We start from the raw sequence: 17,761 nt of genomic DNA on the forward strand, positions 1-17,761 counted from the left end.
GATGGTATTTCCGGCTCAGAAGATACCTGGGAAATTGGGACTTGTAACCTCCAATAGGAGGCTGGTTGGTGTGGCTTAGTTGCCACAGGCTCTGAGGGGAGTTTGAGCAATTGTCTCTGACCATCAGGGGAGAGGGATGGGTGAGGTGAGGAGCACCAGCTTCTGCTGAGCCTCAGGGTGCCCCACCTATCTTAGCATCTGCCCCTAAGTGTCTGGTGGGGCACAGCCTCTTCTCACTCCCCGTCTGGCCCCGGGCTCTGCAGCCTGAAGCATCCCTTTCCTTCCCACTTCTCCAGGGCCATTTCTCTTCTTCACCAAGGGGAAGAGCAGGTGTCCCCGAGACCTCTCCCTGCTTGTGGTAGGTCCCTGTTCAGTCCTGTCCACTTTGCTCTGACTTACCCTCCCACTCAGCATTTATACCTGTGCTGAATGGGGAGCCACACCACAAATTAAATTCCGCTGTACTAGCCCTAAGCAGCTTGGGGCTTCTGAAAGGATTTGGCCTTTGACTTCAGTAACTGTTTCAGCATTCGACCCATCATTCTCCCCGAGATATAGCGCGGAGGGGTGGAAAGCATTGGGATGTTCACAGTCACCTGAGACCTCAAGTGCCAGCGGGTGGGCTGGGTGCTGCCTGCTTCAGCCTGCCTGCTTTGTTAATCCCTCATCTCAGGAATAGTTCAGGGGCAGTATACGAGGTAGGGGGACATCCAGAGTTAAACTGGGGGCAGTGGGACACTGCTCTTTTGGAACTCCAGGCCAGTGACATCAGGGACTTATGCCAGAGGTGGTCACCGTGTGCCCCAAGTTCTTCCTGCACCTGCCAGGAGGGTGTCATGGTGCAGAGCTAGAGCCAGGCACAAGCTGCCCCAGCAGCCGCTTAGCCAGCCTCGGTATTTCATCAGGATGCACGCCTCACTTCCAGGAAGGCTGGGGGCCTGCATGGTACAGGGGCTTTCACCTCGTACCTGCTGCCCAGAGAAGGATTGGAAAGCTGGGCTATGACTGGTGGGCAGTGCCTGCCAAAACCATCCCCACATTTGTGTGTTAAAAACGGATAGACCTCAATCCATTGAATAGTTACAATGAATATAGCACTCACTATGTCCCATGTACCAGATACTACTGGGAGCTCTCACATGCGTGTACTGTTACAGTCCAGTAAGGTAGGTACTCTTACTGTCCCCATTTTACAGATGAAGAAGCCAAGGCCCAGAGAAATTATGTGTCTTGTCTAAGGTCATCGAGCATGTGAGAGGTAGAGCCAGAAGTCTCACCCAGACAGCCTGACTTTAACCACAGTCAGTGTGTTACCACTGCTGGTCTTACTAAGAAATGAATTTCTAGATGCAGGCATGGAGCAGGAAGCAGGCTTTTTTCCTTCTAGATGAGAGGACCTTTGCATAGGGAACACTGATTCACAAGGTACAGGTAAAGCAAGTGACTTTTTAGGTTGCCTCCTGTGTTCCTGGGGGAAGAAAGAGAAAGATCTCTAGATAAAGGGGGCCAAAAAAAAATTCTGACCAGTTTAGGCAGGCGTGGCACCGTGACCGGGGGAAGAGGGTGGAGGTGGCAGCACACACCAGCAGGTCTCTGAGGCCAGCCCAGGGCCCGGCAGGGGCAGCACTAACCAGGGGTGTGTCTTACCTCTGCGCTGGAGAGATGGTCACTGACACCTCGCCTTCATCAGCCACCAGCTGAGACCACAGCTGGTGCTGAGAGAAGTTGATAATCTAGAGGCCAGGTGGCCCAGACATAAGTAAACTCCTCAGTCCTTCAGCTGAGCAGTCAGAGGCCGCTCACTTGCTTACGTTTCAGAAATGTTACTAAACCCCAAACCCACACGCTGTCTTACTGGCAAGTTGCATGAGCCAACTTTATACTTAAGTCTGAAGCCTTCACCTACCTTCCCGGCAGGTCTGAGGACCAAAGAAAGCCCATTACAAGGTGGCTTCTGGACCCGGAGATACCAAGATACCAACCTTTTTTGTTCCTTTTCTTGGGAGATGCATTTTTTTTTAACAGATTTTTTTTAACTGTATTTTTATTGATTTCAGAGAGAGGAAAGGAGAGGGAGAGGGGGAGGGGGAGGGGGAGAGGGAGAGGGAGAGGGAGACATCAGTGATGAGAGAGTCATTGATTGGCTGCCTCCTGCACTCCCCCTGCTGGGGATCGAGCCCACAAATGGGGTGTGTGCTCTGGGAATCAAACCGAGATCTCCTGGATGCTAGGTTGATGCTCAACCGCTGAGCCACGCCAGCCAGGCTAACAGATGTATTTTAAATAACATGAGATTATATGATCCATACTATTTTGTAATTTATGTTTTCACTTAACAGTAGAGGGTGAGCATTAATATATTTTGGTCAGTTCTTTAAAATTTTATTTTCTCATAATTAAGTTAACCAACTCCCCATTGCAGAAATTTAGGTTCTTTCCAATTTTCATTTTTATAAACAATGCTGTGATAAACTTCCTTATGCCTGAAACTTTTTGTGCTTCTTTAATAATTTCCTTGGAATTAATTTCCAGAAATGGAATTTCTAGTTCAAAATACAGGCCCATTTTAAAGCTTTTGCAATGGATTTGAAATTTCTCATAAGAAAGAATGTGCCCATGACATTCTTACTAACATCGTATGCAAATGTCCGTTTTCTTGTTATTTTTTTCATTAAAAATTTTTTTTAATCAGATTACATTCAATATTATTCTGTATTAGTTTCAGGTATACAACATAGTAGTTAGATAACCATATACTTTCTAAGGGGTCCCTCCTATATTTCAGGTACCTACAGTAGCAAATGTTCATTTTCTATACCTGCAATGACATTAGATATTATAAATTTTTTAATCTTTGCCAATTTGATAGGAAAAGTAGATGTATAAAAATTTTAAAAGGTGTTTTCTAGTTTGTATTTTATTTCTTTCCAACAATACTTTCATATATTTATTCTCTACTTACTTCCTTTTGTGGATCACACAGTCATGTTCTATGAGATGTACACCTTAGGAATGTGAAAAAGTTCTTCATGTATTAAGAATGCTAAACTTTTATCATGCACTGGAGACATTTACCCCAGTTTGTTGTTCAACTTTTAAAAACATTTAATATTCATTTTTATCAAACTTATACATAGTATTAAGATCAAATATGTTTTATAAAGCTATTATTGAAACCCTGGCCACTCGTACTATCATCATTTTCTGCTTCCCAGAATCAACCACTTTCAATCCTTTTAACTGATTATTTTAGTAATTATGTTCATATTTCTAAATAACAGGCTTCTATTGCTATTGATTGATTGGTTTGTTTTGGTTTTAGGCAATATTCATTGATTTCCATCAATGGAAATTTTGTATTATTTCAAGCTATGCCATTCAGAAGTGAGAGACTCAATCTCAATTCCTTAGGGTCAGATTGAGGAACTTTAAAATGCATTGTTGATACAATTTAGTTACCTCTCTCCTACAGTGCAATGCCGATAGTCCCCTCCCAATTTATGTGCTGTTGTTATCCAGGATATGCTCTGTCTTGTTTTATTAATCCCACAAGTGAGAAATTATTTTATAAACCCACTATTTCTTTAGATTTATGTCCACATTTACCGTTTTCTTTGCTCATTATTTCTTGCATCTCAAAGCTTTCATGTAGGATTGTTTTTCTTTTGCTTGGAATAAATTCTCCATAATTTCCCTGAGTGGATGTGGTTGATAAACTCAAATGTGACTGAAATGTTTCTATTTTGAGACATAATCTCAAGATTTTTTTCAAAGATAGTTTTGCAGAGTATTCAGTTCTAGATTTTTCTCTTTCAGCACATTGAAAATATTCACCCTCTGTCCTTTGGCTTCCATGGTTGCTGTTGGAAAGTCAGCAGTTAGACTGTCATCTTCTGTAGATGACTTGTTATTTTTTCCCTCTGGTAGTTTTTAAGACCTAGTTTTTTCTGTGATTTTCTGCAGTTTCACTATGATTAGGGTTTGTGTTTCTTTTTAATTCAGCTTCCCAGGACTTGTTGGGCTTCCTTACTCTGAGGATTCGTACTTTTTATTATTAGTTCTGTAAAATTTTCAGCCATTGCCTTCTTGAATATTGCAGTTCTCTTTGATCTCTCTTCTCCTAGAACTCTAGTTAGGTATATGTTGGACTTTCTTCCTTTTTGTTCCTTTTGTCTTCACCTCTTTTTCGCATTGTCTGTCTTTTTATACCATCTGGGTACGGGTATCCTTTTGCCACTTGTCTTGTAATTCTTATTTCTCTTTTCAGCCATATTTAATCTGCCGTTGAATTTCTTAATTTCAATTATTATATTTTTTCATTTCTAGAATTTCTATTTAGATTTTTAAAAAATGTTTTCGGCCATTATTTATAGTCTTTTTTCCCCCTCTCATTGTCAGTTTCTTATTTATTTTCATGTTGTCTTATATACTTATATTTTTTGTCTGATAATTCCTGTATTTGAAGTCTTTGCTTGTCCACTTTGCTGACTTGTGTCCATGGAAGCTTTTTTTCCTTGTATATTTTGTGATTTTCTTACTGTGACCTCTTATTCCTTAGAATTTATCAGTAAATGACAAAATTGGATTGTGGGTGTGTTCATCTAGAGAGCATTCACATTTGTTTCTGCCCAGTACCTGAAGACACTATATATCAGGACCACTATTCCCCCATTAACAGGATCTGCGTGTGTTTGTGTTTGAGATGTAATTTAAATACCACAAAAATCACCCTTTCTAAGTATTCAGTTCAGTGGTTTTAGTATAGCCACATGGTTCAAGACCACTTTTTAAGCACATACGTGGCTTGAGTTGTAGCCAACATAGGTATTGTGCGTTTGTGCTGCATGTGCACACGAGGGCCAGTTTTATGGTTACAAATTCTCGGCTGAGATTTATTTTTCTTTTACCTAAGATCAAGATGGAAGGGCCTTGCTGTTTTCCTTGCCGTTTCCTTCTGCAGGGCAGATTGGCCTCTATTTACCTGACACCCAAGGTACAGCCCTGGCCCAGCTTTACCCTCTCAGACACCCTCCTTGAGAGTTTTGACTCCTGTCCCTTGCATCCCCATAACCATCAGACAGAATTTCAAGGACGCACATTTCGAGCAGGTGCCTCAGGGGAGCTGCCAGCTTCAGAGTTAGCTCACCCCCCTGGATTCCAGCTCTTCCTTCATTTTTGGCCTCAGAAGATTTGATTCTTTACTTACTTGTGAACTCAGCAATACATTTAGAAATATTTTTAAACAATATTTTATTCAGCATTTTGTGTTTGATGGCAAGGTTATTCAAGATGCCTCAGGATCGTTGTCTATCTTTTAGTTTTGTTTTTAGTGTGCATTTTTTCCCTCTTCCAGGGGAGAGTGTGGTTCAGTGCTAGCCATGTCCTGTTCCATGTGGCCGTTCTTTCCCTCTGGAGACTGCAGTGGCATTCCCTGACTTGACTGGGGTCTGCCACTTCCACTGGTCATCCCTAAAGAAGGGGGCGTTGCTCCTTCCTTGGAGGCCCAGCTCCATTAGTCTCACATTCGTCTTAGGGTATAATATAGCTAAATCCATTTCCTTATCTTTGTTCATGGCCTGCCAGTTTTGGGGCATGGGTTTTGAGTCCCTTCTGTCTCCCCTCACTCACTTTTTTCTGGCTCCTTTTGAGAATACTTTCTCTCATTGTACCAAGAGGGCAGAGAAAGCATCCTCAAACACTTTCACCTCCTCCTGGAAGGCCAGCTTGCCTTGGCAGCTCAGATAGGAAGGACAAAGGAAACATGTCATATGGGTCACTGCTCTTCACAACCTCGGAGTCTCAAGTTCAATTTAGGGACTTTGCATCTGCCCCCGGAAACATCCCTCCACATCCCATTTCTGGGTGAGTTTGTGCCTTGCCCCAGAGGAGCCCAGATGCCTGGACAACTTCCCTCCCCCTTCAGGAAGCTTCTGTTAATTATCACTTACAGGAAACAGAATAGGAAGCATGGAAACAGTAATCTCAAGGGATTGGGGGAGGAAATGATTCCCTTAGGAAAGTTTGTGACAATCTCTTATGGAAGTTTTCATAATCACCACCCTTCCAACCCCACTGCTTCTGGTAGGAGTGGTCTAGAGTGGGAAAATGTTGAGAACGGTTGATCTAGAATCGCACTGTCCAATACGGTTGCCACTAGCCACATGTGGCTATTGAGCTCTCACAGCACGGGGAGTAAAATGCTCCCTGGGCTTTAAAGGTTTAATACAAAAAGATGCAAACTATCTCGGTAACTTTTATATCAATTAGATACTGCAATGGAACTATTTTGGATATGTCAGGTTAAATAAAATATTTATTAAAATTAATTCCGCCTGTCTCTTTTTACTTTTTAAAATGTGGTTGCTAGGAGATTTAAAGTTACATATGTGACTTGGGCATCCCACCCACCTGCCCTGCCTCTGAACTCTCTGCCTTGACAAATGACCTAATACTACAAGATGATTTTCTCTGAGCCCAATTTTACCCTCAACTTACTTCACCATCATAGCATGTTTAACCATTGCCCTCTTTGCGATCATCTTGGGCAATGTGGAAGTAAATGATCACTTAAACATTTTTCTGACTAATATAAATGCATTCCTAATTTATGAACACCAAGTAACAGTGCACACTAATAAGCAGATTTCCTCAGCGCCTCTGAACTGGAAGTAAGAGAGATCAGCAGAGTTTGCTTGAACACTCCTCTTCAGCACTTTATCTTCCAGCTGAGCACAGCTGGGAGCTGAGGGCTTGGGCTTCCAGCCTGCTGCCAGGTGACTTGGGCAAGGAACGGGACCTCCGTGGCCTCCTTTGCATTCCGTGCAAAGTGGGGACAATGAGAGCAGCTACCTCCAACAAGTGCAAGGATTAAATGAATGCGCGCATGCCAAGCGCTTGCATCAGTGTTTGGTACATACACACACGGTTGCTTTTATTATTATTTTTTAACAAAATGAGACCATGCTCTAAGTTCCATTTTGAAGCCTGTTGCTTTAATTAAATGGTACCTGTAGAATATCTTTATCCTATTTTATAACCTAGTTTTAATGACCTCATAGTATCCTTTCATATGGATTTACTGCAACTGGTTTAACTGATCTGCTATAGGAATTTTAGGTTCTTTCTTCCTTTCTTTCTTGCCTCCCTCTCATCTCCTTCCCACCCCTTCTTCCTTCCTTCCTCCCTGCCTATGAAGTTACTGCATCAAACCCATTTACATTACTAAGGTTTTGGTAACATGGCCAAATCCTTCACATGCTTTTCCAGAACTGTGCAGGTCCCACCTCCTGCCTACAAGAGCAGGCGTCAGGATTAAGAGCTGCCGGCTTTTGCCCACTACCACCGAGAAGGCACAGGTCACAGCCTTGTGCTTATGAAGGGCTTTCTCCCCCCCCCCCTCCGCCCCCCCCCCCCCCCGCCCTCACCTGACCTTCGTCCCCCATGCCCCTCCCTGAGCCTGCCCACATGCCAGAGCTTCCGGCCCCCTTCCCTGAGCCCCACGTTGATCTCTATCAATTTCCATCATTTATCCCACGTATTGTAAACTCTAATCCTATATACAATTGTTGCTTCATAATTTCTTCCACTGGATTGATCGTAAGAATAATTACTGTGGGGAAAGGTGAAATTACTCTGCTTGAATCCACTTCTTATGGACAGTGCTGCTCTTGGTGTCGTTTCTGAAGGTTTATTCCTCTTTTCAGAAGCCAGCTGGTTCTCACCGATCCTTTTTTGATTGTTTCAGCTGCTCTAAGGAACCACTGGCCAGAAAGCAACACTGAGCCCCACACAGAGAACATCACCTCTGATCAGAATCAAGTGGACGTTTCCACAGTGGCCTCCAAGGAGGGTGTGATGGCTCAGACCCCCGGCCAGATTCGTGCTCCTTCAGGTGCCCCAGAAAACATCGCTCCACCGGCTGAAAGCGCAGGCGCTGGAGGAAAGAACCACTCCGCGAGGGGAACCGACGCCACCACCTCCCCTGCTGGGCCCGAGAGAGCAGCCGCCCTGACTTCCCGGAGCAGCACCTCGGGTGAGTTTGTGCTCACGACACTCACTTCATTCACGAATGTCCAGCCCTGGACAGCAAGGCTTCTGCCAGGCTCCTCTCTCCCTCCCTGAGCCTCGGTACCATCGCAGGGTCCCGGGCTGGGGGTCAGACCTGTGACTTGGGCTCCACCTGTGACATGCTGCGGTGGACTAAGTTAGAAGTATAAACCAGACAAGGGTGTGGATTTGCTGGGAGGCCTGTCCAGTCCCATAGAATCTATATTCCATGGCTGGTCTGCATCCAAACAGCACCCAGCCATCCTGCTACACTTTGCAAGTATCAGGCACCCGGCATGGTGGCCTGTGTGGCTGCGTGTGTGTGTCGACGTGGCTCAAATGGATGTTCTTGCTTCAGCCTGCACAGCTGTGGTTTGCCATTTTTAGCAAAGGATTTCAAGAGGGGGCCGGGGCTGAAGGAACAAGATTTGACTGAGGAAGGGAAGATAGAAAACGAGCGCTGCTTAGGCCCCTACTACACACAATGTGTCTGGTCTCTCAGTTCTCACAGCAAGCGGTGGAGTCACATTATCCTCATCTTAGGAATTCAGAAATTGAAGCCCAGAGAGGTCAACCCATCCAAAAGGTGTAAGTCAAACAGCTGACAAGTTTCAGAGCTGGGATCTGAGCCTCAGTCTGCGTATCTGAGCCAGGCAGAGGGGCAGCTGAGGAGTAGGTGCCTGGACCATGTGAAGGGTGATACAGAGGAGGGAAATGTGAGCATTTTGTGTGGCAGCAAGGCCCGGAGCCTCCCTTGAGGGAGGCAAAAGTCACAAACAGGAGAGGAGCAGTGGGTAGGATGGTTGTGTGGATGGGGTTAGGGACAATCATGGGGGACTTTAAAAGGCTGGCAGTTTAGATTTGGTATGGTGGCCAGAGTCCCTGAAGGTTTCTGAACCAGGCAGTGACATGATTAAAGCGCATTTGGAGAGGATTCACCTGGCAGGCAGGTGTAAGAGGTCTGGGGAGGGAGATGGGCTGAAGGGAACCTGGAGTTGGGGGGGGGGACCACCCAGGCAGACACAGAAATCCAGACACCAGGTGCTGAAATATGGCCTGATGGCCTCAGGGATGGAGAGGAAGGGATTGATAGTCTTCACAAGGACAATTGATAGGCGTTGGTAACTGCCCAAAAGTAGAGGGTGAAGCCATGAAGATGCCCCCAGGGTTTTACACGCTAGTGACAGGCGGTCTGGTTGGGGCACTCAGTGCTGAGGATATTTTATGTTTCGTTCATGAATGATGAAGTTAGAGCTTAGAGCCTCTGCACATAGTGCTGCCTGGGTTTGCTGGTCATCCAGATACTGGAAATTCTGTTTACGCTGAATTCAAGTAAATTCTGGAACCAGCTTTGTGGAATATGGGTGATGAGTCATGGTGATCAGAAACCAATCTCTGGTTCCATATCGTTGGCTGTTTAGCTTCATCGTGCTTGCTTTCTGATCGTCTTACCGCAAGGTGCACAGTCTTTGTGAGATCTAAAGACAGTTTTTGTCTTAGTTTGTGGTCTCTCATGCAGGGGTTAGCTTTCCACAGAATGAATAATTGCTCCTGACTTCTTCTCATGTCTGTATATGGTATAGAGGTCAGAGCTGAGCCCGCTAAAGGATTCTTCAGAAATTGGGAGGTCTGCTGGTGGAACTTTAATTGTTGCTGTCTGCTTTCAGCCTTGGGAGGGCTTCACCTGCCAGCCAGCAGTACAGGATCAGAAGAAAGCAGTGCCCCTCCTCACACAGAGAGCAGAACCTCCCGGGGTTCCGAAGAAGCGTCCGTGCGTGCCCACGTGGCCACTTCAGTTTTGAGCCAGTCCTTTCTTCCTGCTCTGGAGACGGGAGAAGAGACCACACTGTCCAGGAGGAGGAATTCCTCAGAGGCAGAGTTCTCCTGGCTGCATTTCTCCAGGACATCAGCTTCCTCCCCTCCCTCAGGTCACTCCGAAGGTGAGTACCCTGTCCCAGCTGAACACTCGGAAGTCACTCAGAATAGAAGTAAACAGACACGTACAGCTAGACGTCCTCGTCACAGGGGCCAAGGGGAAAAGACATTAAGCACAAATGCAAAGTGTTTGGGGTAAAAGTGCGACCCACACAATTTATCTCAGTATTGAAGTTCATATTTAAAATGTTTTATTTAACTGTATAAGGAGTAAACTAATAGCTGGTCTGGTGGCTGTTCTAGACCTTTCTGTCCACCGGCCCCTGTTTCCCCCCACCCCCACATACACACACATATACACACAGCAAAGACTAAGTGGTGTTGGTGTGAACTCTTGCACAAGAGGCCATATACTGGGGTGAATGGAATGGTGAGCATTGTATCATTTAATTAGGAGTTAGATTTATATTTCTTCACTATTGCAAAAGTTTCTTTCAGTGGCAAAGATAACATAGAGAGCATTTTTCTAGGCATCATTTTCTAAAAATCATACAGTGCAGGTGGTTTGCAAGGCTGTAGGAGTGGAGTAGTCACCTCTCTGCCATTCCAGTTCCTAGTCATCAGTTGAGTCTTTCTCAGGTATTTCCATCTCCACAAAGCCTTTCTTCAGCCCCTGATCCTCTGAGTCATTAGTGTATCTTATCACACTAGGTCATCTAATGCCTGTCTGCCCAGAGGGATCGTAATCCTCTTGAGGACATAGGCTGTGTCTGTTACTTCTCTTAGGTTCCCCGCTGCCCCAGAACAAGGTACAGCTGATAAGTAATGGGGAGTAGCATTGCCCAGATATTACAGGGCTCACCCAGCCCTGGGTCAAAGAGAATGCTGGAAACTGCCGGCCTTTGCTCTTCTCTGAGGTTTTGTTCTGAGTCAGTGACACTGCAAGTGTTTTCATCCCCACACCTGAAGGAGCAGGACAGAGAGGGTTGCAGATATTCCTGGGAAATAGAAATTAGGCTGCTTTAGATATTGCCATTTCAAAATTTTTAGAGGTCAGAGGTTTTTAAAAGTACTTTGCAAGACTGGGGGTTTGGGTTATGCCATCAAAGTAAAAACTGAATCCAGAGGTCCTTTCTGTAATGCCCATGTAAAGCCACCAGTTTCTCTCCCATGTACTCTCTGTGCACCATTTCCTGACTGGGATGTGCGTAATTTATGATTCGTGTCTTTCGGAGATTGCTTTTTAAGATTATTTTTAAACGTTGGTTAGATCAAATGAAAGCTGCTATCCTTTCCAGCTTCAAAGTCCTGTGGTTTTAGTGATTTACAACCAGCTTGACTAAATGGTGGAAAGGAAACATGTTCGAAGAAGCTACACTTCAGTTCTGGTCAGAGTCATTTAATATTTATAAGTTAAATTCAACCCACTATTGTGGTATATTTGGAAATCAGCCTCTGTTTCTAACTTTACTGCACTTGACTCTGTATTCCCCTATATTTTTCAACATTAAAAAATAATTGGTCTTTAGATTCCTTGAGTATTCATCCTTTTAGAACCTTATACATTTAATTTTAAAGAGTAGTGCTCTGTCTTTCCAGAGTTTCCCCCTGAGCATTTCTCTTCCTTCTCAGCGAACTGGGTGTTCTGTGCTGGGTGGAGTCCCACTACCTTCTTAGATGCCGAAGAGGGCGTTGGCTGCTATTAAATGAGAGAATAGCCAGGCATCCGGGAAGTCTGGGTCCAGCCTCCAGCCTCCTCTCCTCCCTGTGGGGATGCAGAGGGGACATGCACAAGGACCTGAAACCAGTCGGGAAACAAAACTCTGCTTCATTTTTAAGGCTGGGCTAGCACCCACTAACCTACTAACCAGAGCTCTGGTATACCGAATTCCTCCCATTGCGTCTGCATCTTGAGATTTTACTATCCCTTTCTGGCCATGGGATCCAGGAGCTCTAGGCACGCAGGCAGGAGTGCTGAGAGGGCTGGCGGGACTTGTCAGAGGCAGACCCATGTTGGGGGGCCCAGCTGGTCGATCTGTAGGAGAACAGTAGTGAAGAGGAAGTGTGGCGGTGGTGTGTGTCTTTTGACACTTGGCCACTCCCTGCACTAATAAATGTGACTCATCAAGCCCCTGGCACTTAGACCAGTCAGATGAATGGTGCCCCTCACAGTGGTTGCTAGGGTGGCAGCCAGGAGCTCGGCCCAGGGAGAATGGGCCTCCTTATTTGAAACATGAAGGGGTTAGAGCAGCTGATCCTAAAGGTTCTTTCTAGTTCCAGCATCTGTTACTCCAAACACACCAGCCTTTGCACTGTGTGCCTCCTTCCTCTCCTCACTCTGCTGCACAGAAGCAGGCATGCAGCACAGCCTCTTCTGAGGCTCAGGGAGCCTGGAGTACCTGCTTCCAACAAGAAATTGTATCCCAACAAATATATGCATGAAAGCAGGTGTAGGCCCAGAGAGCCGACTCAGATTTAAGACAAGAGATTGGAAGCCATTTGAAATTATTTTTCTTGCTGCTTTACATTCTTTGCTGCTTTACATCTTTCTGTACTTTCCATACTTTCTATAATGACCATGCACTATTTGATCATAACGGGGAAAATAAGTAAAGCAACTAACAGGGAAAAAAGTTCCCTTTTGAAGGTGGAAAGAGATATGTGTATGTTGAATTGTGGGAGAGCAGCTACAATCGAGCACTAAATTTAGTACTGAGCTTCCTGGAAACCAGGGCACAAAGGGAAGCCGGGAGGGGCATGAGATTGTCATCTGATAAGGTCAGCACACAATTCCATCCATGGGCATACGTGTTCTGGGGGCAGTAAATTCTAAGATGAATATTTATGTAAGGAATGTTGAGAATCGTAATAGAAAATGCTATCAATTGCTATTCTGTGGAAATTGTGCTAATGTTCTTTAAAAGGTGGTATTTTATATAGATTCTCAATTGGAGCTGAGGGTATAGTAATGGATCTCTTCTCATGAAAGTATTTCTGTGAGGAGCTGAGCTAATGTGGTCCAGGTAAATTGCTTTGTGGTGATTTCACTTTGTAAAGGAAGGGAGCATAAATAACTCAGAAGATTGTAGATTTAGCATATCTTTCTCAAATATCAGCTGCCTCAGCTGGATTTTTGGCAGGTTCTGGGTAGCAGTGAAGCCAAGGTTGAGCGTTCTGCTGCATGCCTGAGGCTCCAGGGTTTGTGCTGCGACTGGAGACTGACCCATATACTTTACCAGATGAGTAGTCGTTCTTTCCACCTCCTGTAATAAAATCAAGGAACTTGGCTTGTTTCTGCTCCCAAATGGATGGTCTTCCCATTTTGAATGGCTGCTTTAAAGGTAGAAATGAGCAAGGGAAGGCAACTATTAACTAATCAGTAGAGCTGGCCTGTTCCTGAGAAACATGGTCTGTTTCCCCTACGTGCCGTTAACAGTCGCTCACTTAGTGGTGTAAGTGGTCACCGTAGATTAGTTTGACCAAACATTTTGTCTTTTTGTTAAGAGGCACCAGCTCTATGGAAGCCTTCACACTGCTTCAGAACTTTACCAAGAGGATTCAATGAGGTTATGTATACAAAGTACTTACTTGGCACCATGTGTAAAGGTTCATATAAAGTACTGGCATGCCGTAATTGGTCAGTAGATGGCAGCTTTTAATAATGCTGATAATGAGTTGACGAAGCAAATGTTCCACGGAGCCCTCGGGGCCAGGGAAAATACAGCCACTTCCCTTTTGGGACTGTCAGCATTGGTGACTTTTATAACTGTATTTCTGTGGCCGTTGATTTGCTGGACAAGTATTCAGGCTGAGTCCAGGATAACAGCCACTGTACCTTGAATCGGTAAAATAATGCAGTTTCCTGAGGCTGTAACTTGGTGGATTTAGATGGTAGCTGCAATGAAGTGAAGCCTGAGAAGCTACGTGGTTGAGTGAGGATTTGGGGTATATCTCTAGTAAGCTTTCCTGTTGTTAATACTAATGCGTTTTTGTGTTAAGTAGGGATGGGTTTAGGTGAGCTGGGATTATGATTTTGTGTTTGGGTCTCTTTTTTCCCTTGTTTTACTTACTAGTTGTATGGATCGTCTGCAGCTTCCTTTTGTCTTTATTAAGGTCCAGTGACCGGAGCTGCCGGTCGTGTTCTAAGCACAGTTGATTCTATGGTCTGTACTCCAGTACGAGGAACCTTTGTGTTTCCTGTGCTCTCTTTCTAATTATACTTAGTATTTATTTGTGCTTTTGGTCATAACTGCACATAGGACTGGTCTTCAAGGAACCATTTATAATGAGAACTTTCTTTTTCCCTTTCTGGGTCATAATTAACAGCTTAAAACCTTTCATTATAAGGTATAGAGTCCTTTTAATTATTTTTGGCTGATAAAGAAAAATAACACTCTTGTTTCTTGATTGGATCCCGCCTGCCATGTTTCTTCCCACTCACAGAGCTTTCCTGCAGGCTATTCATTCCCGTTTGGAGTGGGGATTTCAGCGTGCCCGCTGGAGGTCTGTGCCCAGGGTGCCCTTGGGAAAGTTCTGTGTGAGAGGAGCCATGAGCGAGCCACCTGGACTGTGCATTTTGAACAATGGCGTATAATTCAGTTCTGAGAGGTCCTGATGATTAATCCAGCCTTTTCCATCAGTTCATCAGAAAAACTGCTCCAAGCCTGGAGTCCTTGATCTCCTAGGGCCCGTTGGAGGAGAGTGTAAACATGAGAGCTGGCCTCCAGAGCCCAGAGAGGCTGCTTGCTTTCGGCTGGAATTAAATCAAATCAGTAGGGGAACAGTGACAGTCTCCTGCTGATTAGAAACTGTGTTACTTAATAAATGCATTTCAGTTCGGAGTCTTTCAAATCATAAGGTTTATGGTGGCCCTTAGGTGGGAAATAATAACCTTGATGGTGACAGGCTGGAAATTGTTGCTCGGGGCTGGTGTTGCTTCTGCTGTGCAGAGCCCAAGGCCCTCCGCTGTGACCTGGGAGCTTGGTGCCCTGGAACGGCCCACTTTTATTCATTTTTATGTATGGGTTTTCCTCTGTGATAGCATTTGAACATATGGTTACAGCTGCTAAAATAAAACAGACAAAAACCTGTACTTGATCACAATGGCCTGTGCTATATAAGCTATAAGGTGAATTCAAGGGTATAAGCCTCTTCCTTCCTCTCTAAAAACCAAGGCAAATAGGGTCTAGAGGCATTCTCTCTTCCTTTTCTGGAGCAGAAGCTTTTCATTGAGCTTGGTGAAGGATGCCACTGGTTCCCCACTTAGCTCTACAAGAATTGGAGCGAGGGGGGGAGAGTAGGTGAGTGTGTCAAATGTGTTTATCTGTATCAGATCTACGTTATCTAGATTTACTTACCGAAATGTAATAGACGTTATTTGTGTCTAGATACAACCCTGATTTTCTCAAACCACCCCCTGAGTGAGTAGTCTTGAAGCATTTCTTTTTTTTTTTCATTTTAGCTTCTGGAAGTAAGGAGGAGCTAAACAACTCTACTGCTCCTCGAAGCCCTTCAGCCAGTTGGACAGAGAGTGTGCAGGTTGCCACCACGTTCCCCAATGGTGTCCCAAGGGTGATTCAGTCTTTAGCTGTCAGTCTGGGACGGCTAAACGTGACAGAGGGTTTCTCCAATGGCTCTGAAATTGCCACGACTCCAGCATCAGTCCATTCTTCACCGTCTGAGACAGAACTGAGGAGAAACACCAGAGTAATTGGGAGTCTAGGGGATGGGGAATTCAGTGAGCCGTCCACAGAAAATGGATTTGGCCTTCCATCTTCCGAGGCCTCAGTGGGATTTTGGCAAAATGATTTCCCAAGTAAGTATTCAATTTTGCTTAACTATTACGGACATTTAAAAATTGTTGGATTTTCGCCCTAGCTGGGCGAGTCAGTCAGTTGGAGCATCGTCGCATACACCAAAAGGTGGCGGGTTAGATTCCTTGTCAGGGCACATAGCTAGGTTCCGGGTTCGATCGCTCGTCAGGGCGAGTATGGGAGGCAACCAATTGAAGTTTCTCTCTCACATCAATATTTCTCTCTCCCTCTCTCTCTCCTTTCTTCTCTCTCTGAAATCAATGGAAACATACCCTTGGGTGAAGATTAAAAATAAAAATTGTTGTATTCTCTTAAGGGATGGCTTCCAGACCATTTGCAGTCTCTAAGAAAAAGAATGTCCTTAGATAACACCATCCCCTTTCTCTTGTATATCACACGTTGATTTTCATCCTTATGAAAACATTGTGAAGTTTGTCCAACAGGCGTCATTCCTCCTGCTTTCTTTGTAGATGACGAAACCAAGGGTCAGAGGGTTTCGGCAGAGCTGAGACCTCAGCCTCGGAGCCCTCACTGCTGATTGCGTCTTGTCACTGCAGCATCGTCTCCAAAGTGAGAGCTGGCCTGCTCTTTAAAACTAGTTTGAGTTATTTTATATATCATTAGAACTAAACCATGTAGCTATAAATATATTCCCCAAATTCATACTTCAAAATTAGAATAATCTAATAATCAAAATTAGAATAATAATAGAACTGTTTTAGAAAAATGGTTCCTACCATTTTGAGCCGCATTGGACATAACACCCTACCTTTCTTAATCACTTTTGGGAAACAAGAACACAATACTCAAGCCTATCGGTTACTCTGCTGCCTTGCACATGCTGTTTAAAAGCTCCCCTCTTCACCGTTCATTTTTAGTATTGCTATCTTATTGGCACTGAAGAGTTTTGAATTAATTATTTAGAATATGAAAATGCATGTCAGATTACACATATAATAAATTCTATGCAAGGTCATTGCCAAGGGGATCTTTCCTTAGAGAGGACTCACATTTCAGTTGTGGAGGGGTCTCTTTCACATCCGTGTAATGGCATTTTTCCCCCTGCCACCTTACAGTCTCGGAAGGACACCAGCGGGCCAGCAGCTCTGACCCGAGAACCGGGAGCCCCGTGTCCCAGACTGAGACTGTGCCCGGGCCCGTCCCGTTGGGCAGCACTGGAGAGAGCGCCGCGCGCTGGGGCTTGACCAGCAGCAAGACGGTTGAAGATGTGCCGGGAAGCTCTGCTTCCTACCCTGCAGCTGTGAACTCTTCCGCTTTGACCCGGTTCTCAGCCTCTGCCCCACAGCCTGGAGGAAGTGACACAGCGCTGGGTGAGAGGAGGCGCTCCGAGCCGGGCACCGAGTCCTCGCCCTCCTCCTCCTCAGAAAGCCTGGAGTCCTCAGCACCGCGCGGCCAACGCTCCAGTGAGTTTCCCCGCTCAGCCTGGGCCGCGGAGGGGCGGGTGCTGCCAGGCCTGTGGCCCGCAGCAGGGTAGGCCACGCGTTAGTGAAGCAGCGCCATAGGCCCCTCTGGTTTCAGTAATCCCGGCCGTTCTTCTAGCCGGTGGGTACAGATATACCTCTGTGCCCCTAAATTTTTTCTGGGACATCTCCACAGAGTTGCCGTTGCCACCTGCCCCTCCCACACAGAGCTCAGGGGCCTCTCTGTCCATGTCCTTCCACCCCCTATAGCCCACCCCGCCCCCCTGTACCTGCCTCAGTCCCATAGCTCTGGAAAGTTGTTCACCCCAAGTCCAGGCATTCATCAAGAGAAACTCTCTTTTTATAATAGCTTTATTAAGATATAATTTACATTCTCTACAATTCTCTCATTCAAAGTGTACAATTCAGTGGTTTTTAGTATATGCACAAAGTTGTGTAACCACCTATCTAAGATTTTCATCACCTCAAAAAGGAACCCGGTGCCAGAAGTCATTCCCTATTCTCCCCTCCTTTCAGCCTCTGGCAACCACGAATTTACTTTTTGCCTCTATGGATTTGCCTGTTCTACACATTTCATGGAATCAT

The 17,761-nt window shown here is 45.2% G+C and overlaps 1 protein-coding gene across 1 annotated transcript in view; it reads left to right on the forward strand.

The window, feature by feature from the left end:
- The window catches only part of HEG1 (heart development protein with EGF like domains 1), a gene marked incomplete at its 5' end in the record, with an annotated part of 78,076 nt that overhangs the window by 19,292 nt on the left and 41,023 nt on the right, over positions 1–17,761 (forward strand). Inside the window, 4 exons of the mRNA XM_081137616.1 lie at positions 7,745–8,032; positions 9,714–9,986; positions 15,383–15,736; positions 16,811–17,158. Of these exons, the coding sequence (XP_080993742.1) occupies positions 7,745–8,032; positions 9,714–9,986; positions 15,383–15,736; positions 16,811–17,158 (1,263 nt within the window). The remainder of the gene's footprint in view (positions 1–7,744; positions 8,033–9,713; positions 9,987–15,382; positions 15,737–16,810; positions 17,159–17,761) is intronic.

Source organism: Miniopterus schreibersii, assembly GCF_964146895.1.
Source record: "Miniopterus schreibersii genome assembly, chromosome: 5".
Classification (NCBI taxonomy): domain Eukaryota; kingdom Metazoa; phylum Chordata; class Mammalia; order Chiroptera; family Miniopteridae; genus Miniopterus; species Miniopterus schreibersii.